Here is a 22,390-nt window from a genome sequence, read left to right on the forward strand (position 1 = left end):
CTGAGCCGCAACATAATCCCTCCAGGCAACTACACACCATCAGTGTATATCCACTAAAACTTACTGTTTTTGCCACTAACAGTTTCAGATTGTTATTGTAAGTTTTTGACAACATTATGAGAAGGATCGCAACAGAGAAAGACCTTTTTAAAAGAGTAAGATATGTTTTGTTTAAACAGAAACAGCTGTGTTATTGCTCGCGCCAAACTAACTAGACTCCCTTTGCAAAACAGCCATTTTAACATTGTCATCATCATCTTCACTTAAATAGGACAGAAATGAAATAAAACTCCCCCAAAACATCTTGGTTTGGTCGACATAAACCCTTACTTTAACAACAGATGTGAAAATTTTCTGGCTGTGCCCGTCGTCTCTCCCTGTTCCTCCTGATGTCTGACCTCCTTTCAAATCCAAGTCCGTCAATAAAGAGAGGGTTTATTTCAACCAAACCAGTTAATAAGTGTGAGTTAATAATTGTTGGAACAGTGAAAAGAAGATTCAAAATGTTTTGGGTGAGTTTTATGTTGTTTCTGTACAGTTTGAGTGAGGACGATGATTTGGCAAAGTTTTGCAAAGGGAGTCTGGTAGTTTGGCGAGAGTAATAAAACAGATGTTTCTGGTTAAACTTAATTTACTCTTTAGAGAAATGTCTCTGTACGGATCCTGCCCATAGTCTTGTTCAGACACTTAATAACAATCTGGGCCTGTTAGTGGCAAAAACTAGCACTTTTAGTGGACGTACCTTGAGAGGGCGCAGTTGCTTGGATGGATAAAATTGTAGGTTAGTTTAGCTTCTTCTGGCTGCAGCGCTCTCCCTCAATGCTGGACCAATCTCAAAAATGTTTGTCCATGTTCAAAAATAATGAAGTTAACCTTTAAAGTTGGTTTGAAAATACCAAAATCAGCAGTGAGGGGATCTTTAAACAAATATTGCCTGTGTAGCTAAAGCCTAATACACAGTAGCTCACAGTGCTCTTTTGTGCTCTCCATTGTTGTCAAAAAACTATTGAAAACACATAAATCATCCACACTGCTGCACTAACTGACATGTTCCTACATTACAGTGTAGTCAGGCACTGTAGTTTGTTTTGTTTCAGTCCCACACACAGTGCCCTGGCACTGTAAATACTCCTGTATTAATCCATGGCTGAAAATAGACCCCAACTAATGCACAATATTTACTGCTGTATGAGTGACGTTTGTTAAAAACTATTGTCTGGATGTTTATGGAAATTTTTTGCCTTTTTTTTTAATGAAACTGTATTTTTGAGCAGTTAATTAAGAAATTATATCTTCATTTGAGGATGAATATGTTTGTGCCACAGATTCGTATGGACTAATGCATTTTTTTGTGGTCTTTTCATGGGTTTGTTGACAATAACAGGATTTGTATTGAAGTTTAAACTTCAATAATCCGAATTTTAGGCCTTAAAAAGTCTTGACGTGCCTTTAATATGATTTTGACAGGCCTTAATTGATTGGATTCTGAGGTTGATGTTACTTTTATGAAATTACATTAACTTTAGTCGTGGTTTTAAATGTGTTTTTTGGGCAAAATTTGTGTTGATCACGCTGTAACAACCACAAAACAAAACCAGCATGGAACCAATAACCACTAATGCAAACGGTGCAGCCTGGTCAGGATTTATTGGAGGACACCCAGTTAACTTCATACTCCAGCTTCAAGTGTAGAAAGGACAAGAAGTCTCTCGTTACTTGATTTGGATGAACAGATTTCATTAAGAGATGAATAAATATGAATTAATAAGAGATTAATGAACTTCTTTTTTGCCTTTTTGGATGTGAAATAGGTCTTTTGCATTCACAATGGTTTCAAAAAGGTCTTAAACGTCTTGCATTTAATTTGTTGAAACCTGCAGAAACCCTGAATAAGAAAAATATGGAATATAACAAGCCTTATTCTTTCCTCAGAACTTGGATGCAGTAGTTTCCACCTGCATCATGTAATTGCTTTGGACTTTGTTGTGTTTCAGACCTGGACGAGTGCTCCAATGGAACGCACATGTGCAGCAACAACGCTGACTGTCACAACACCATGGGCTCATATCGCTGTTCGTGCAAGGAAGGATTCTCCGGAGACGGTTTCTACTGCTCAGGTCACACACACAAAACCAATATCCTAAGCCGTGTTTTGGCTTTGCAAAAGATAGATGAATGCATTGTGTGTTTATTGACCATGTGTGCGTGATCATCACTACAGACAGCGATGAGTGTGCAGAGAACAGCAACCTGTGTGAGAGCGGCCACTGTCTGAACCTGCCAGGAGGCTACCGCTGCGAATGCGACATGGGCTTCATCCCCACTCCTGACGGAAAGGCCTGCGAGGGTAAGGCAACAACATAACAACAACACTCCTATTCCTGACTATCCTGGTTCCAGACCTCTGAATTGGTGCCCACATTTAAATTATGTTGAATGATTCAAAAAAGGTCTGGTGTTACTCTGGTGAATGGATGTTTGTTTTCCTGTTTGGAGAAACAGCCGATCCAAACAGATGCTGCCTTCAAGTGGAGCTCGTGAGATAGTATTTTGGACATGGGAAGTACACAAAATGTTCAGCATCTTAGTGGTTTTAGTCGTGAGAACATTTCTAAGGGACTGACAACAACAATGGATCTTGTTCCTTTTTCGGATTCGGTTAACGATTTGGTGTTTTTTGCGTGGAAACATCACATCTCGTTGTGAGAAATCGCAGCCAACAAATTTTATCTTTTAATAAGTAACTTCCTTGAGCTTAAACATTTTACAAAAAGGAGTGCCACATCAGCTTTAAATGAACAGACAAAAGCTGATGAAAACCTTGCTATCCTAACGTTTTATAGTTAGCTAACAGTATGCTAGCTAATGTGCTAACTGCTGTTTAATGCAATCAATCCTTCCTAAGGCTTGTGCTCCAATTACAGTTGAGAAAGGTTGGTACCTGGTAGAACCTCGGTCAAGTTTCTCCGTTCACCTTTCCTGTACTTAGATGTGCTGTATGCCAGGCTCGTCTATACTGAAAAGAAAACCAAATTTTGAAGGTGGTTGAGAGATTTTGCTGGGGTACCTGTAAAAGCAACTTATAATGCATGTGGTCACATCTAAGATGGCTAATGTTAGCACAACTCTAGGTAAGTAGCAGGCTAAAGATTGGTGTACTTCTGTGGGTTTAGGCAAGAAAACTACTTTGGTTGGGCAGGTTTAGGAAGAAAAATCATGGTTTATGATTAAAATAGAATCTTTCACATCATTAGAAAGGCTTTCTGGCAATAACAAGGACACATTGTTGAGGCAGCAAGAATTAGCCAGTTACAGTACAGTGGTAGTAGCCAATCACAGCACATTAGGTCAGGACAAGTAGAAATCTCACAAGAGCTTCACAAATCTTGTAAATCAAGGGATTCCTTCTAGACACGGGGATTCCCTAAAAACTTGGTATTTTGCCCAGATGGGCGTGGTTTTGCAGGATGTAGCAGTGCACGCATCGGCAACTTCTATGAGCTTTTCAGCCCATGCCTTGAGTACACAGAAAAAAGTTGGACTGAATGGCAAAATATAAGGTAGTTTTACTTCTAAAACTTTGAAATTATGCAAACTAGACTGAATAATACACACATACAATATGAGCTCAGTTTATTTGGTGTTTGTATGCCTGTTTGGGCAAGATACTACACTGATATCAGAATACAGACCCCACGTCTTGGTATATTTTTGTTGTTGTACATAATTTAGTTCATCTTGTCAATATATTTTAGCACAGTTTAGTCCATGGGCCTAGTGGGAGGTAAACCCAAGTAAACCCTGACTTATTTTTAAATCAACTGTGTCAGTCAACGAGGCGAAACAAGTTGGTACAGTTAAGGCAGAAAAAGTACTTGGATAGGTTTGGGACAAGATCATGGTTTAAACAGACCTAAAATATTAGAAAGGCAGCTGTGCCAGCAGTACAAGGAGCCAAAATCCAAGTGTATCTCCATAATTTTATGATCACAAAAAAAATAAAAAAAATCACCTCTGTTTGAAAGTACAGTTAGGTGTGAGATCTCCTGTTTGTTTAATCTTGGGCTTAAGGCAAAAATTTGATTATTAAACAACCTTTTAGGTTACCGTTTTGCTAGTTTTTCCAAGAAGTGACAAACCCACCCAAAGAGAGCTGACAAGAACGTGCATCAGGACATAAGGCAACGCCTCTAGGTGAAATACCAAGACTTTAGGGAAGACATTATTCATTTCATCTTTGTCTTTAACACTCAGACATGAGATTGAGTGGGCACAAGTGTCATTGTTTTCTGAAGTTAATTAAACATAACTCTCTGGCTAGTTTTAAAGAAAAAGATCCATGCCCACACATTATTAGTTGCTTAAAAACCCCCTTCAGTCAAAATCACATGTGTAGAGAACAGAGATTATTTGATATTCATGAATCCTTGAATACTAAATGAAGTCAAGGTGCAGAGCTATATGTAAGCCACATTAACAAGGTATTTGAACTTCCTTAAAAAAAATCATATTAGACACAATTTCTTACTTTTTGCACAATATTTTATATTTTTTAAAACATGAAAGAGCTCATTTCTATTGTATAAACTTTTATTGTGAATGAGGGCTGTATAGACTCTGTACAGACTTAAAAAGGCTACATGATGGAGTGGTAACAAAAGTTCGTACAGTCTGAATCTTTGGCTAATTCCTGAAAGAGATGATATGTATGCAAGGTCAAAAACTGTATTCTTTTCATGTTCGTGCATGAGACAAAGCTGCATACACCTTTCCAGCATATCTCTGGATTCATAACCTTGATGTTACTGATACATGGTATCCAGCTCTGCTTTGTCCGGGCATCCTGTAGGTTGTAGATCTTTTCAGGGAGATTTTAATTGGGATGTAGAATAAAACATTAAGGTGTTGTAAGGCTGCATGTGAACTTGTAACTGAGGAGGAATCCCGAGCAGAGCTTACTGTACAATTGACATATGAACACATTTATGACTGGTAGCAGACGAGTGTGACTCATGCTCCCAGCGATAAGGCATCGCTGGATTCAATTGAATGAGCAGACTGACCTCGTTTTGCTGATGTGTCAAACATCCTGAAATAACCTGTCCAGTCCTCCCTGTCTCAGCTCAGGCAGGACTGGACAGTAATGACTTGCGCAGAGTCTAATGATGTGGAAGAGCACAATTTCATAACCTTGGCTGCTGCTCTCGTAGTGTATGTGTGCGTCTGTCTGGATATGTCTGGGCATTTTTTTGCCCCAGAACTGTCATTCTTTAGCAGAGGTGAGCGGCCTTCACTTCCTATTGCTGGCTGCCAATTTTCCACCATGATCCCATGATCCACTAATCCCTCACAGCTGGGCCTCTCTCCCTCTCTTTCTCCCCCCCCTTTATCATTCTCTCCCTCTTTCTGTCTCTTTTACAGACATAGACGAATGTACCTTTGCTGACATCTGTGTCAATGGACGCTGCCAGAACATCCCAGGACTTTTCAGATGTGAATGTAATGTTGGTTATGAGCTGGACAGGAGCGGAGGCAACTGCACAGGTAAGACCAGTCAACACACAACAGTCCAGCTGCCTGCCCAAATGATGCTCCGTTTATGCCCCAGTGAGCTAAGGCAATTTGATAGAGTGTAAAAAGAATAGAGCAACAACAGTGAAGAGATGAACAGCTCTCATCTCCCCTGAGATACAGTCAAGTCAAGTCAGTTTTATTTATACAGCCCAAAATTACAATGTGCCTCAGGGGGCTTTATAATCTGTACAGTGTACAACTCCGTCTCTCCTTAGACCCTCTATTTGGGTAAAAACTCCTACAGACTGAGATTATGAGTCTTACAGGTTTTTTGCAGCCACATTGTGCGACATGGATCTAATAAAAGTAGCCTGACATCAGATTTGACTTAAATATATGATGAAGACAGCTACTGAATCGTAGGCTGCAATGCAAGTCAGCACACAACAAAACATCATCAATCTGCACCGCTGTAGTGGTAAACAACGAAGCTAAGCGAGAATCGAGCGCTTGTAGAAGTTGTATTTCTGTGTATGGAACTGTGTGTGTGTGTGCGTGCAACCGTTTAGGAGCCACAATCAAAGATATCACCACCTTTCTTTTACAATAGTCATTTTTCATCTGGGGAAATCCAAAATCGCACACTGTATTCCCAGCTTAAGGAACCGCCCCCCCACAGGAAAAGCCACATAAGAAGGATCCCTCTCCCAGGACACACCGCAATCACAAGTTAGTCTCTAAACACTTTGTTCAATAGAGATTGAAGACAATCCCCCTGCTTTTGTTGCTAAAACTGGGTGGAAACAATTAGAGAGTTTTACAAAAATTTCCATTGCCAAAACAATCCAAAGCCTTTAGGGCAGCCCTTCATATTATGGCGATGACATTGTGTGCTTCTCCTGAATTCATGTGGTGTCAGAATAATTGAAAAAATGATTTCCCGTTTGGGAAAATTCACATGAACGCCCCCTCAAGTCGGAACAACAACTTGGCAACTCAGGGAAAATTTTGTTGCACAACTTGTTGAGTTGTTGTCTGTTGACGTCATGTAATCAGAAACATGATGGATGAAATTGAATATTGGGTTGATAACTTTTTTATTAATTCATGTATTAAATATCAGTGTTTTGCTCACATGTAATTTGTCATATGGTATTAGATTGCAACTGTTAGTTACACACCAAGAGGACTTTTCTACCAACACTGGTCAGTCCTGTCCAGTTTGGAGCCTTTCCACCAAAAATAAACAGGCAGATTAGCAAAATTTTCCCCAGGAACCAAAGTGCACATGTCATATTTGACAGGTGCAGTGTGCTGCTCCCTGTTGATGACATTCTTGATTACAATGGTTCTGTTCAAAACTGGTGGAAACAAAGGCTGGATCACAAGAGAGCACTGAGGTTCCAAGAATCTTGAATGGGACGTGTTCAGAACACCAGCACTAATTTGGTGGAAAAACACAGATTAGATCGGATTACAGTCAGAAAAGTCAAAGTGTGAGTCCTCCAAATCACAGTGCACACTGGAATTCACACACTTTGCACACACTTTTTTCATTTTGAGGCTCGGTTTTTACTGATACTCACGCAAAAACAATCATTATTACCGATGAGCTCTCCTCTTCCTGCTGCACACTTTGCAGCCAGTAACCCCTCACCTGAACCAGATGGACTGTGTCCATCATGTATGAAAACATCTGACATGGACGATCTCCTAATTTGTGCTGCACGTGTGAAAGGGCAGTTTCTGATGATGTCCCGCCCTGAATCTCAGGGTATAGTTCAGACTGCACGTTACAACAGTTTAAGAGAGTGACCTAGATTATTTGGAAAAGTTTTTTATTTGCATAAACCCTGATAACAAGTCAGGTAAAGCTATATATTTTAGTAGTTAAATAGTTTGTACTAGTGCAGCGTCCATGTTGTTTCCACATTAAGACTTAAAGGCTCATGAAAACACACTGAAGTCAAAAGAACGACCACCCAACTCAGGAAATGGGACCATTCAAGGAGCACATGAATGCAGCATAGCTACTGAGGAGAATGGGAGGAGAGCGTTGTTTCTGATAAAAAAAAAAAAAGTAAAGCGCGTAGATGAGTTAGCGGCTGTACTCCCCGCTCTAACAGCAGCTACCTTGCATTTAGAAATCCCCTGACAGCCAAAAGGCAGGGAGATCTCGAATAGTCTAGTAATGTGAGACTAAGGACGGACAGACAGAGACAGGAAAAGTCCCTGCTCCTCTCCCTGCTGTGGTGGCAAATAATGAAAAATTCTTATGTATGTTTCATGAAATGAAGAACCTCAACAGACTGTTTGTTTGCCTATCTTTCTCAGACATCAATGAATGTGCCGACCTGACCATCTGTATTAATGGAATGTGTGTCAACATCCCTGGAAGCTACCACTGTAACTGCCCACCAGACTTTGAACTCAACCCCACTCGAGTGGGATGTGTAGGTGAGACTCAACAAGCTCTCACGACACGCTGTTGGTGTTTGATCTTATCACAGAACTGATTCTGAAGCAAAAACATACCCGAACACCTGCGAGTGTGTGTGTGTGTGTGTGTTTACAGACACTCGCTCTGGAAGCTGCTACCTGGACGTTCGTTCCCGAGGAGATGCCTCAGAGAGCTTGGACTGCTCTAATGAAATCGGAGTTGGTGTTTCGAAGGCGTCGTGCTGCTGTTCCCTGGGCCAGGGCTGGGGAAATCCATGTGAATCATGCCCCTCTGTCAACTCAAGTGAGTCAGCCCTTCATTATTTAGACTCAGTGGGAATTATGCATGTTTATTTTTATGTTTCAGTTCAATAGCTGGGTTTGTGACCTCTAACCAGAGATATGCAGCCAAATAGAGGGCTTTGAGGGGTTGTGACACACCTCCTGACAGAATACCAAAGTTTTATAGCCGATAGTTATTCTAAATATATGAGAAATGTCAAAATGTAGCAGTCAACACACAATAAATTTAGAGCTATTTTTTATTGGGCATTGACATTTTAGTTAGTTTGGTTTATTATCCTTTTCGAAGCTCCCTTTGTGTTTGTGGCAGCTGTCAGACAAATACAACCACAACAAAGAAAAAATATAAACACAGTTTATGACCTATATCTAACAACAAATTGATTCATGACAGCATCAACAACAATCAAGAATTAAGTACAATAAAATACAAGTGACACACACTTGATATCAGAGGGATTTGTTAATCAGAGTTTTACTTTTCATCACTACATTACGCTACTACAAGAAGCTACTACAGGAAATTTGCCATGTTGCTGCCTAAAAGAAGGCCCAGCTAATATAATCAGTATCAGATCAAGTGTACGCTATATTTAAAATATATTTTCTTTCCTCTACTTTGCCACCAGACAGCCTTTTTCAAAAAAAACATTGTTATATAAGCCAAATATCGCTCACTCCAAAGCAACCAAACTCCTAAAGGTAAAAACGTAATTTTACTTCACAGATGATCAGAGTTTCTGGTCTACCTCCACACCAATTGATTAGTTTGCTTATGTTATTGTGTGACTTCTGTGTTTTGAGAGGTTAGTTCGGGTTCATCAAAGTCACACAATAACATAAACAAACTAAATGATTGAGGCAGCGGTAGACCAACAACTCCTGTTTTCTGCAGGCTAAAATAGCTGATTTTGCTTATGGAGTTTGGTTGGTTTGGAGAGAGTGATATTTGTCTCATATAAAGGTTACATTACAAACATTAGGACAAGAAACAAAATACATATAATATAATTTATATATAATTTCCATGATAACTGATGATCAATCATGACACCCAAGTATTTTTCTGGAAAAACCTGCTTAATTTTTAATTATGTGTAACATTAGGAACTTAATGAGAATCAGATGGTGAGCCAAATACAATCTGTACTGTTTTCTTTGTGTTTATCTCAAGAGCATAACTGTCACTCAATTCGACCATCTTGTCCATGACATTTTGGTGCAGCCCGGGTTGTACCAAAATGTCATGGACAGCGCCTTGCTTTGTATTAAGTGACATTCAGAACATTTTTTTAGTGTTTCCTTTTTTAGCAACTTTCTTCTTCTACTCCACTATATCTCAGAGGCAGATGTTGTACTTTTTACTCCACTACATTTGTCTGACAGATTTAGTTACTTGTCTCTTTTCAGATTACAATGTTTGATCAGTTGGTCCAGTGAAAGCCACATATCTCCAAATTTGGTGTTTTTGAATGTTTGTGATAAACTGAAGGATTAGGTGTTCCTAAGTGGGTTCAGAAATATGTCTGACTCCTTAATCTAAACAAGCTACTTAAAATCGTCTTGGATTAACTAGAAAATACATTTTCTCAAAGTCGAAAACAGGGTTCATCAAACTTTGTAGAGATATGTGGTTCTCCCTGAACAGCATTTCCACAAACATATGATGATCTTCTGAACTAAAATGTATTTTTGGAGACTAAACTACCAAACAGTTTATCAAGTAGTTAAAATGAGCTCATCCTTAAAATCTGGTAAAGGAAAGTTTTCATCTAAACTGTTTATACATGTTCGAAAATAGTTGCTGAAAACATGAAAAGACTGAAAACTATGTAGCACTCAAGTGTGGAGTTAGACCGTTAAACTGTTCACAATTTAGGATTTTTTGGATGGACCTGAACAATGATTTGATGACACATGGGAGCCATGGTCCCGTAGCACGATATAAGCCCGCAGCTACTGCTCACTTCAACTCCAATAACCCAACACTGAAGGACAAAAATACCCTAACGAGTTGATCCCTGAATGAGCTGACAGGTCACCGTCCTCCGGCTCTGCTGGCTCAAACATGTCTGTACTGGTCCAATGCAGCTGTTAGACGCAGTGTCCATGTTTCAAGTCATATGGTGTTTGACACTGAAACAGCAGATCTGACACACCCTCAGTGTTTCTGAGCAGAGAAACAGCTCATTTTTTCATGATCTGATTTTGAGTGCTAATTATTATTATTATGTATTATGTTTTTTTTAATCATTCAAATTTGGCTAGGTGATTAATAACACGTTTCTGTGGTGTGACAAACTCCAAATACACATTTATTGTCACTTTACACAGACTTTAAACAACTTCACCAGTAAAATGCAACATACACATTAATGTAGCAGTAATATTAATCCAAAATCATCAGATACAATAGTAAAACACTCATCATTTTACTGCAAATTGAGCACTTTGGATACTTTGGATACATTTTGCTGATAATACAGTTCTTAGATAATTTTACTTAAGTAAGCTTTTGATTGCAGGGAGTATTTTTACAGTGTGTTATTAGTACTTTTTGCTTAATACTGAATAATTCTGAATACTTCTTCCTTCTTAAAAATCGAAAGCGAATTGAGTTGCCATGCTTGTCTAGAAAACATTTTTAAAGTGTTACTGTGTAAACCGTCACCCACATGATGAACAGAGATGCAGCAGCTTTCATGAATAATGCTTTGATGAAATTGCTGCTATAAATTTCTTGCCTTGAGACCAAAGGTTTTCAGTTTATGTAGCTGAGTTGTCTTAAAGCTGGGATAGGCAGTTCATTATTGGAGTCAGTCAGTTCCTTTAAGCATAATGTAATTCAAGTGGTCTGAGAGAAAATTAGACTTCTGCTCCTCCTCTTGGTTCTGTTTTCAAGACTTCCTTGCCCTTAATAGGAGACTTAGGCCAATCACAGTTGTTGTAGATAGTTGATTGTTGAATCTCATTCCCAGAAATTCAGTATTTCACAACCTGGAAATGAGACTCAACAATCAACCATCTTCAAGCCACTAATCGAAAGTATTGCTAGCTTGACAGCCTGAGTGTAAGACTCAGCAATCGACCAGCTTTCTCCAGAGTTGGTTACTGCTCCAAGTTTCAGCCTCTTACTCATAACACTGCCCTCCATCACTGAATAAGTACAGATGTGCGTAGCAGAGTCAAAGTCTTTGTACTGTCTCAGAAGTTGAGTAGGCAGGGGATTTCTGTTTTGAAAAGTGGTTTTATAAGGGAGTTTTGAATGTCACTGTCTGAAAAGTTAATTTAAGGGTCACAACAACCCTGTCAAGTCCTTTTATTACTTGTTTTGTAACATGGGACATAACAAATCAATTACTCAGTCAGTTGGCACCTGTTGTCCTTACTGTAAGTTCCCTGAAGTAGTTTAAAGGGATAGTTTGGATTTTTTTATGTGGGGTTGTATGTTGTTCTTATTAATTGCCAGTGTATTACCTACAGTAGGTGGTGGTCAGCATGCCCCAAATTTTGAGGAAGCAGCAGGAGCACTGGTGTAGGAGGTTTGGCCATCTAATGCTGTGTGCATTTGCATTTTAACCACCTTAAAAAGGTCCACCTAAAAAAATCAATATCAGTTTAAGTGTATGCGATATTTTGAATATTTTCACCTCCTTACCTTGCCGTCAGACAGCCTTCTCAAATCGCAAACCGCTCTTATATAAGCCAAATATCACTCTCTCCAAACCAACCAAACTCCATTTGTGAAATCAGTCATTTTACCTTGCAGAACACGGGAGTTGGTGGTCTGCTGCTGGCTTAATCAGTCAGTTTGTTTGTGTTATTGTGTGACTTCTGTGCTTTAAAAGGTTAATTTTGATTTGGACACGCTATAACACAAACAAGCAAAGAGACTGAGACAGCAATGAACATGTCACTCGCATGTTCTGCAATGTAAAATTGCTGTTTTTGCCCATGTTGTTTGGTAGCTTTGAAGAGAGTGATATTTGGCTTATACAGCAGTGCTTTCCTGTCAGAAAAGCCTGTCTGACAACAAGGTGAAGCAGTTAAAATATTTTAAATATAACATAAACTTATATTACATTGGTATTTCTAGGTGAGCATTAGGTGGCTAAAATGTTGCTGACCTTGTCCACAACAGCACATTGCTTAGTTTCATACACCAGCACTTCTGCTGGTTCTCCAAACCAGGGGCCCTTGAAGTGGTTTAAGATTTTCTCTTACTATTTCAACTAGCAGTAGCATGAAAATAAGCAGAACACCAACATATAAATACACCTCGATGTAAATCAGACCTGATAAGGTGTGAGTTAGCTGCTCTGCAAACAGGCTTCACACTGCCTGCTCTTGTCATGCGATGAGTGTGTTTGCTGTAATTGTTGTTGCTGGTAAAGATGAGACAGCTCTGTGCAACTCACTTGAAATTGCCTACAGATGGTTCAAAACATTACAGGGAATGACTCACTCCTTTTCAGCTCAAGGAAATGCTTGCTTCTATGACAAGAACAAAAAACTTTTTCTTTCTTTCGCTTTGTAATTCTGAGTAGCTGCAGTCATGTCCGGTCCACTGGGCTCTGTGGACAACTCCGAGATCTCTGGTCATAAAAAGCCCAGCAGAGAGCAACAGGGAAGTTTGTCAGGCACCCAACCAACTGGGCATGTGAATTAAAGGGGCGATTCGGATTTTTTGAAGTGGCATTGCATGAGGTACTTACCAATAGTCAGTGTATTTCCCATGGTAGATCAGTCAGCATGTCCGCAGTTTGGGGGAAGCAGCATGAGTACCGTTGCAGAAAGCTAAGCAATATATTGTTGTGGACAGGGTTTGCAACAAATCATATTTTTGCCACCTAAAAAAGGTCTGGCTTATATAATCAATATCCTTTTAAGAGTATGCTATATTTAGATTTTTTTTTTTACTGTTTTACTTTGCTGTCAGACAGCCTTTTTGGATGGAAAGCCACTGGTATATAAACCAAATATCGCTCTCCTTAAGAAAAATCAAAAATTGCCTTTGTCTGCTGCTACCTCAGTACATTCGTTTGTTTATACTATTGTGTGACTTCTTTGTTTTTAAAGGTTTAGATTTACCAAAGTCACACAATAACACAAACAACTTATCTGATGGAGGCAGTGGTAGACTGGTAGCAACTCCCATATTCTGATAAAATTAAAATGACTGATTTCACCTGTGGAGTTTTGTTGGTTTGGAAAGAGCGATATTTGGCTCATATAACAGCAGTTTGCTGTCAGAAAAGCCTGTCTGACGACAAAGTAAAATGATTAAATTATTGTAAATATAACATACACTTAAAATTATATTGATTATTTTAGATGGACCTCTTTTAAATGGTCAAGATGGTGCGTTGCTAACCCCTCTGCTTCTCCAAACTTCTCCACTAACTCATTGAGAAAAAACATCATATAACCCCACTTCAAAAAATATGAACTGTCCCTTTAAATCGGTGCCTCACCATCAGCAAACAATTACTGTCAAATCCTGCAATAAAACAACCTCACTTGTGGTTACTTGTGTTAATGTGATTTGGTGCGGTGTGTTCTGTGTTACAGCTGAGTACAAGACGCTGTGTCCTGGAGGAGAAGGCTTCAGACCAAACCCCATCACTGTCATCCTGGAAGGTCAGACAGCAACACGCTAATAGATGCTCGAACAGATAAGACAGGGTTCAACGTTTATTTTCACTTGACCGTTGATCGTTTTATTATTTATTCATTATCAGCCATTATTAAATAATAACAAAGACTAAAGCTAATTGTCAAATTTAATCTAGGGCTTCAGTGTCTATGAAATGTTAGAATATCGTGAAAAATCTCCTTTCCAGTTTTTCAGAGTCCAAAGTGATGTCTTTAAATGTCTGTTTTTGTCAGCCTAACACCAAATTTATTGTAATAGTTTTAGTTTAATATGATAACAGACGAAGAAAAGCTGGATCTCTCCATATTTGAGAGGCTTAAAACGGCATTTTCTGCCATCATTGAATGTTTAGACTTTACATAACTCAGCTCACACAGGACTCTCAGATATTACCTACCTGCAATTATCAAAATCAGTTCACTCAGGAATCAAAAATGCATATTCTTCCTCTTACCTGTGGCGTATCTATCCATCTAGACAGTTCTGGTGTGAATTGCAGCGTTTTGGAGATACTGACTGTAGAGATGTTAACTTATAATGGAACTAGATGGCACTTGGCTTGTGGTGCAAGAGCCAAAAAAACCCCTAAACACTCAACAGCGTGATATGACAAGTTTTTAAATGTATTTTTTGGTTCCTTGAGCACCGTAAGCCAATTGCCATTTTGTCTAATTATATTTGGCAGAAGGCAGACAGCTCTACAGCTGATTTCTCCAAAACATGTTAACATGCACCAAAACAATGTAGAAGGACACAAACTATATACACCTTTCACTTATACGGATGTATGGATATTTGTAGAGAATATTTGAACAAGTTTTGTAATACACACATGGTGTGTAGCATCATATCAAAGGAGAAAAAATCTAGACAAAAATTGCTGTGTAACAAAATAGATACTATGGTTTCACAAATATATGGAAATTATTGCATAGGATGATTTCAGAGTGTCGATATAAATATGCAGTATATCACTCTGGATAATGGCACGTTAGAAAAAAGGGATTAACGGTATGTCTATATGAAAAGTGATACACTATACACGGATATATCTTTTGTTATGGACATGTATTGTATATAGAACAACTAGTATACGCGTAGAATATGATATAAACCAAATATATCAGAGGTATATATACATAAACAAAAAATACTAATTATAAGAAGAACATGGCTCAGCAATAATGCCTGCCTGGGGCTACTAAAATGTCATGTCAGACAAGTAAGCAAGTTTTGAACTGACAAAATGAGTCATTTAAAGAGATCACCTTGAATTCTGAAAAACTGGGATGGACACATTTTACAATTTTTAAAGGCGTTGCAGCCCTAGATGAGACATGACAATTAACTTGAGTCTTCGTTGTTAATAAAGTAAGTAAAATAAGTAAATAGGTAAAATTTATTATTATAGAGACAGACAGATATAGATAGAGACAGTTTATGGGATAGAGGAAAAATATGTATTTTTGATTTTGGGGTGAACTCTCTCTTTAATAGTAGTTTAACATAACATTTTACTTACCCAGTCAAACGGGCAGTCCTTGTCGTTGAGCCCTGTAACATACACACCCACCCACAGTCCCGCTGAGTGTTTCCTGTCTCTCTCTGGCAGACATCAACGAGTGCCAGGAGCTGCCGGGTCTGTGCCAGGGAGGACAGTGCATCAACACCTTCGGCAGCTTCCAGTGTGAATGTCCGAGAGGCTTCGCCCTCAACACAGACACCAGAGTGTGTGAAGGTATCAGAAGCTCTCATACATGACACATGAGCACACAGGTGACCTCTTCCTCTCCGGCTCTTCTTGCCCTGGGACGTTTCAGTGGGAAGGAAATTGAGTCCAGCCGTCACGGCCTTTGCTCAGTGAGGACACATGGAGAGAGAGAGAGGGAGAGAGAAAAGTGCAGAGTGCAAAAAGACAAAGACATATTGGACCTTTTTGTCCTGTAGACAACACTGCAGCTCATTGTGGCTCAATATGTCTCTGCTCTAGTTCCCGTCTGATGCTAACCCAGCAAAGCTCAGTCAGGATGATGAGACAGCTGAGCGCCTAACTGTGTCCAGAGAAGTGCGTCTCTGATGTGGTCAGCCCTCTCCTCGGGGAAGTACACTGAGTCCCCTGTAGACAGGCCAGAGATGACGGAGGGAGGGACGGAGGAATGAAAGATAGGGGGGGGGAAAGAGATACATGAGAAGGGTGTTTAGAAAAGAGAAACAGGAACAGAGAGCAAAGGAGAGGAGGGAGTGAAGGGTTAGACAATGACATGTGGCTGGCGGCATTTTAATTAGCGTGTGTTTGTTGGCCCGGAGAACAAAAGCGGGTGTCTGCTCTATGAAGTCCAGGACTGCACATTCACTGTGTCTCTGGTCAATCAGCAGTTCAGCTGTTAGCTCAGCCGGAAGGAACAAACACTGTGTTAGCTTTCTGGCAGTGATGTTAATAGAGAAGGAATTTTAGTATAGAAAGTATAGAAATAAGAGGAGCAAAAATTATAATTGATATGATTAGAAGAGGTCTGTATCCTGCAGTAGTTGCTGCAGCGGTCATCCTGGTCCTGACATGTGCAGTATGTCCACATACAGTGATGGTGGGAGTTATTGTACACTTGATCAGAGACACAATGGGCCTCATGCAAGAACACACTAAACTTTTTTTCATATGAAGGGCTTGTACGAACATGCCGCATCAGATTCAGCAAATGCTTCAGATAACCATGCAAATGATCTGCCTGTGTGTATTTGAGTGCATGCACATGAGACTTTTAAATTACCATAATTAGCAGCCCAATAATACCATGTAAGACAGACCTTGGCAAAATGCAGCCCAGGGGCCAGATGAGGCCCACTGAGAGGTTTGATGTAAATAACAAAAATTAAAAATCCCACAATTTGTGGTCAACAGTAGAAGTGCCTTAAATAGAACCCTTCTGACCATTCTGTTATTAGAGATTTTGCCTTTTTTAGGACCTTATATCATTTGTGTCTGGACCACTTGAGCCTGATCAATTTCTCATGTAGCCCCCCCATGAAAAATAATTGCCCACCACTGATATGAGACTACACTTCCTGCTCCATATGTCAGGAACTGTCCATTCATGAAAATGGCTTCAAAAAGTAAATAGAAGAACTTTACGAGTTCGGAGGTGGAAGTTCTGCTTTCAGAGATCCATAAAGAAAAGTCTGTCATTTTAATAGCGTCAGCAGTGGATTTAAGGGACCTGCTGAAGCCAAGAACAGGAAGTGCTGTTACACCAACTGCACATGACTGCTACAACAGATCTGGACCTCTCATAAACTGTGTTTGTATCTGATTCATATCTGATTCATAATACGAGAAAATTGGTGAATGCCTCAAGTTCTCTTAAATCACTTGTACACACCACTTAAGAACAAATTTGTTTGTATGAGTGGTTCTCGTATGAGGCCCAGTGAGCCCAAATATGCCCAAAGGAAGAAGAGTGCAGTAAATACACTTTCCTGTCATTAGGAACAGCCATGTCCCTTTTGGGTGAAGATAAATAAGTTGTAAAACTGTGGCAGAACTGAAGAAAAACTAGTGGCACCATCCCTTAAAGCTATCGCATCACATTTTGCATGTCAAACAACAAAAAAACAGAGTTTACAATTTTCTTTACCTCTCCAAAAAGCGAAGGATAGTGAAAGAAGACCTGACCCAGCCAGTCAATACGTGTACATCTGTAGCAAACACTCTATTACATGGTAGTTAATGATGTGATTGTGTAAATTATATGAGAGCCAATTGTGCCTGCAGATTGAAACGAACCAGAAAACAATCTTAGTGATTGTGTAACTAAAGTTTTTACAGTGGAAAAATGTGGTCCTGATTTTAGAATGGAGTTTGGTTTAACGGTCTGTCCACTCAACAGACTTGTGGGAGCAGAGGGTATTTTAACGTTGGTAATTCACATTAATTGAGCTGACCTAAATTCTAATAATGAACCTTGTAAACGGCATAAAGTAATGCAGGAAGTGGAGCTAAACTGTCCTGTTTTCTTCTTCTCTTGGCTTGTAGTGAAAGGTCGCATAAGAAGCACAAACAGCTATCAAAATAGGCAGACTGGAAGGACTCATCAACCCCTATTTCTTTACTTTCTCTTGATAATGACGCATATTGTCAATCGGCAACAAGATAACATACTTATTTGCCTGACTTACTGTAGGATTTTGCATCCTTCTACTAAAAAACAGACAAAGATGAGGGGCTATTTTCACCCAAAAAGTAATGAAAAAGGGGTGAGGGCGTTATGCATTTATAGTATATTCTATGAAATGCAGAAAATCTGTATCATAATATTCTTTATTGCACTTGTTTTGCCTTTCTTTAGATCTCATGTAGCCTTTTAAGTCATATGTTTTAAATAAGCAAAATTAAGCTGTGCAGCACCTCAACTAAAAGAACGTAAACTAGAAGCCATATTCATCAAAACAGCTGACTCACTTTTGTCTGTTTTCTCTGCGCGCAGATATCAATGAGTGTGAACGACCAGGCATCTGTGGCCCAGGCCAGTGTTACAACACGATCGGGAACTACACCTGCATCTGCCCTGTGGACTACATGCAGGTCAATGGAGGGAACAACTGCATGGGTAGGTCTGCATGCTGCACTCTCATGACTTTATCGATCAGAGAAATGGTAGCAGCTGTCATGCAGTGACATTTTTGTGTTTAACTTTCTCTCTCTTTCTTATAAACACACGCAGACATGAGGAAGAGCTACTGCTACAGGAACTTTTACTCTGACAACAAGACGTGTGATGGAGAGCTGACCTTCAACATGACCAAAAAGATGTGCTGCTGCTCCTACAACATCGGCCGTGCATGGAATAAACCCTGTGAACAGTGTCCTGTACCCAGCACCGGTGAGGTCTCATACACATTATGCTAGCACACATGCAGTTTGTTTTGAGGAACTAAAAATGACCTTTTATAAATGTCTTATGTTCACTCAGATGAGTTTGCGATCCTGTGCGGCAGTGAGAGACCAGGATATTACATCGACATCACCACTGGACGAGTCATCGGTAACATTTTCCCATTGAGCGGTTGATGTGATGAAAATTAAAGTTTGTCTAGTTCTTTTTGTTCTCATCCTGTCTCTTCCTTCTGTGCCAGATATTGATGAGTGCAGGGAGATCCCAGGCGTGTGTGAGAACGGAGTGTGCATCAATATGATTGGCAGCTTCAGGTGCGAGTGCCCCATAGGCTTCATCTACAACGACAAGCTGCTGATTTGTGAAGGTAAGGCCTGCACGCTGTTGAAGTTCTCCTGACGGTGATGCCAAAACATGCAACATATGAAAAATTCTGTGAATTGTTCACAGACTGGGTTGCACTAACAAAGATTAACTTAATCTAAGATGAATTCTAATCAGAGTTTAGCAAAACTAGGTTTAATATGAGTAAATCCAGATTTTGGATTTAGCTCTGCGCAATTGAACTAATCTCAGTTTAGTAAATTCAAGTTGGAGATGCCTGATTGCCCAAACTGATATAAATAAATAAAAAATAAGTAGTATAAGTACAGTTGGCGACCTCAAGTCTAAAAACTGGGGGGAAACCAGAAACATGACATTGTTTGCTAGCTAGCTAAAAAGTTTACAAAACATTACATTGTTTGTTAGCTGGCTAAAAAGTAAAAAAGAAAATAGCAATGTTATATTGTTTGCTAGCTAGCTAAAAATGTAACTTTGTTTGCTTGCTTGCTAGCAGAAAAGCTCAATTTCTCCTTTCTCCAGCTAAAAAAATGAAAATACTACTTTGTGTGCTAGCTAGCTAAAAAGAAAAGAGAAAAAGAAAAAAGCTAGCTTGCTAGCTAGCTAAAAGGTTACTTGGTTTGATAACTAGCTAAGTAGTTAGTTAGCCTAGTTAGCCTACTCATGATGGCTCAGCAGAGAAGCTCTAACTTCTCTTCCTTTGAGAAAAACCTGTTGGCTGAATTATCAACAGGAGTGACAGAAAGAAGAGACACATCATAAAACCCTGCTGGGTTGAGTTTGTTTCTTTTAGGAACTTGATTATTTTGCACAATCCATCTCAAAAAGGCAGACATTTTGAAAGTTAAGCCTCCTCAAATGTAGTTTTAAAATTAATACTGAATCACATTTTAAATTGTAGTTTAAAGTTTTGGTTACGCAGAATTAAATTTAATCTAGAGATTTAAATTGAATCTTTCTTAACTTGTTTGGTGCAGCATAATTTAAAATTAAATCATGATTTAATCTGGTCCAAAGATTTATACTTGTTCTTTCAACCCAGCCACAGGTTTTTCATAGATTTTGATCAGATCATTTTTTAAATTTATATCCTCTGATGATAGCTTATTTGAACACCTCTGTCCCTGTTTTTAGATATTGATGAATGTCAGAACGGACCGGTGTGCCAGCAGAATGCAGCCTGTCTGAACTTGCCGGGAAGCTACCGCTGCGAGTGTAAACCTGGATATCGCTTCACCCCCACTGGACAGTGTCTAGGTAAGGCTGCTGATCAGCTTTGGCCTTAAAGGAGATAGAGAGTGTCAGGAGCACTCAGATTATACAGCGTATTACTGACGTGATTCATGGTTGTGACTGTTCACTCACCCAACATGGGTTCAGTCAACTCCTAATGACCTTAGTGGAGATTATACAGCATTGGTGGAAACATGGAGCAGGATTAGAGAAAAGATTAGAGGAGGCAGCCAAAGATCTGCTGTCTTCCATGAGGATGATGCCGACGTCTCTCGGTCTTCTTGTGGCCTGACGCTGTCTCGCCTCCTCAAGCTATTCTATCAAACTCAGTCATATGAAACTCTTTGAACTGTGCAGTTATGTGCCAAAGATACAGCACCAGAGGCAGCGCAGTGACAGTCGGGCTGAAGAGAAATTCTTCATGGTGGGCTTGTTTTTGAGGAAGAGCTTTTGCTTCCAGCTTTTCATGCGACTCCTATCAACCAAACATGGCCGGACTCCAGTGAGAGGAAACTGAAACTGTGGCTGGAGACAATGATCACCTTACATGTGAGAATTAAACAGTGATAAATAATACAGTCATGTGCACTTCTAAATTAAGCATTGGTGCAAGGTAGAATGTGAAACTGAATATCACTCATTCTTGATAATGAGGACAAAACCGTATTTTTAGGCGATCTGATTTTTACCCTTCAATTATTCTGGGAAAATAAGTTTTAAAAGACCAAACATGTGGCTATCAAACCTTGTAATGGGCCAGCCTCATAGTGATTAATTTTTTGTACATGTAAATGTAGTGAGTAGCCATTTTATTTACTTTTTAAAGTTGCTAAGAGTCCTCTTAATTCTAATCAAAATATTCATTTTTTAGACCATAATTACCATAATAATTCAGCCTTGATTTAGAAGAGCTACAGAGTTGACATGTTATGGTTGAGACACATCTGTTAGCAATATTATTTAATGAATTTGTCAAAAAAAAAAAAAAAAAAAAAGTTTACCAGTGCTTGAGCAGTATTCTCTTCTTTTTTCTCGTCTTAAACCAGGAAGTGAGACAGAGGTCCTTTTTATTTAAAAAAAGATATTTTAAAACATAGATGACTATAATAGCATATTTTTATAAATATGTTATCAGTAGGTATTGTTAGTTTTAGATTTTGGAGACTTTAAACACATTTTAAATAGTTTAGAAATTAAAATTAAAACAATAAAAAGTAAACCAAAACATTTCACAAATTCCATATATTTCTCAAATATATATAAATCCCTTTAAAATTAAATGATTAATAATTAATAATAATTTAAAAAATAAAGTTTTTTTGGTAGGACCTGATTTGTCCCAGTTCTCAGGAATGGGTGATATGTAAAATAAGACTTTTTTAAAAAAAAACTTTAATTAAATAATAATTATGTTATTCTGGTATCATAAAACATAGTTACTGCGTCATTTTGCCACAGAGTTAATGGCCAGTTTCCCATCCGAGGAAGCAATAAATACACGCCCATATTGATAATTGTTTGTGGCCGGCAATAAATACCCAAATTATTAAAGTAATATTAATCTCAATGAAATTAAAATTATTTTAATTGTGTGGTTTATTTTTTATGTATGGTAACATTATTTGTCAGTAAATGCCAAAAATGACTCTCAGATTTTGTGCAGTATGATATGAGGGATTGTTCAGGTCTCCCCAAATTTCAGTTTTGCGTAGATTCTTTACAGAACGTAAAATACACAACAAACTTACCTTGTCAAGTGGATTAAGCCTGGCACGGTATCTGCTGGACTAATTAATGAATGTTAAGAAATAGACCTTGACATTTACAAGATATCAGTGTTTACCCAACTTAGGGTTGGGACCCAAAATGGTTTCACATACCCGTTTTTATTGGGTCGTCAATTGTAAAAACATGCTGCAACTCCTCTTATATTGCCGGGCAGTGTTGAATGACAGACAAAAAGTAGCTCTGAATGACTTTTTGATGGCATTCAAAACAGGAAACAATAACTTTA

The 22,390-nt window shown here is 38.9% G+C and overlaps 1 protein-coding gene across 1 annotated transcript in view; it reads left to right on the plus strand.

Annotated features, from left to right (window-relative positions):
• The window catches only part of fbn1 (fibrillin 1), a 122,841-nt gene that overhangs the window by 69,165 nt on the left and 31,286 nt on the right, over positions 1–22,390 (plus strand). Inside the window, exons 34-45 of the mRNA XM_084747253.1 lie at positions 1,995–2,117; positions 2,222–2,347; positions 5,422–5,544; positions 7,849–7,971; positions 8,090–8,257; positions 13,828–13,896; positions 15,525–15,650; positions 18,394–18,516; positions 18,631–18,789; positions 18,880–18,951; positions 19,043–19,168; positions 20,278–20,400. Of these exons, the coding sequence (XP_084603379.1) occupies positions 1,995–2,117; positions 2,222–2,347; positions 5,422–5,544; positions 7,849–7,971; positions 8,090–8,257; positions 13,828–13,896; positions 15,525–15,650; positions 18,394–18,516; positions 18,631–18,789; positions 18,880–18,951; positions 19,043–19,168; positions 20,278–20,400 (1,461 nt within the window). The remainder of the gene's footprint in view (positions 1–1,994; positions 2,118–2,221; positions 2,348–5,421; positions 5,545–7,848; positions 7,972–8,089; positions 8,258–13,827; positions 13,897–15,524; positions 15,651–18,393; positions 18,517–18,630; positions 18,790–18,879; positions 18,952–19,042; positions 19,169–20,277; positions 20,401–22,390) is intronic.

Source organism: Lutjanus erythropterus, chromosome 1 (assembly GCF_056507025.1).
Source record: "Lutjanus erythropterus isolate fLutEry1 chromosome 1, fLutEry1.hap2, whole genome shotgun sequence".
NCBI lineage: Eukaryota > Metazoa > Chordata > Actinopteri > Lutjaniformes > Lutjanidae > Lutjanus > Lutjanus erythropterus.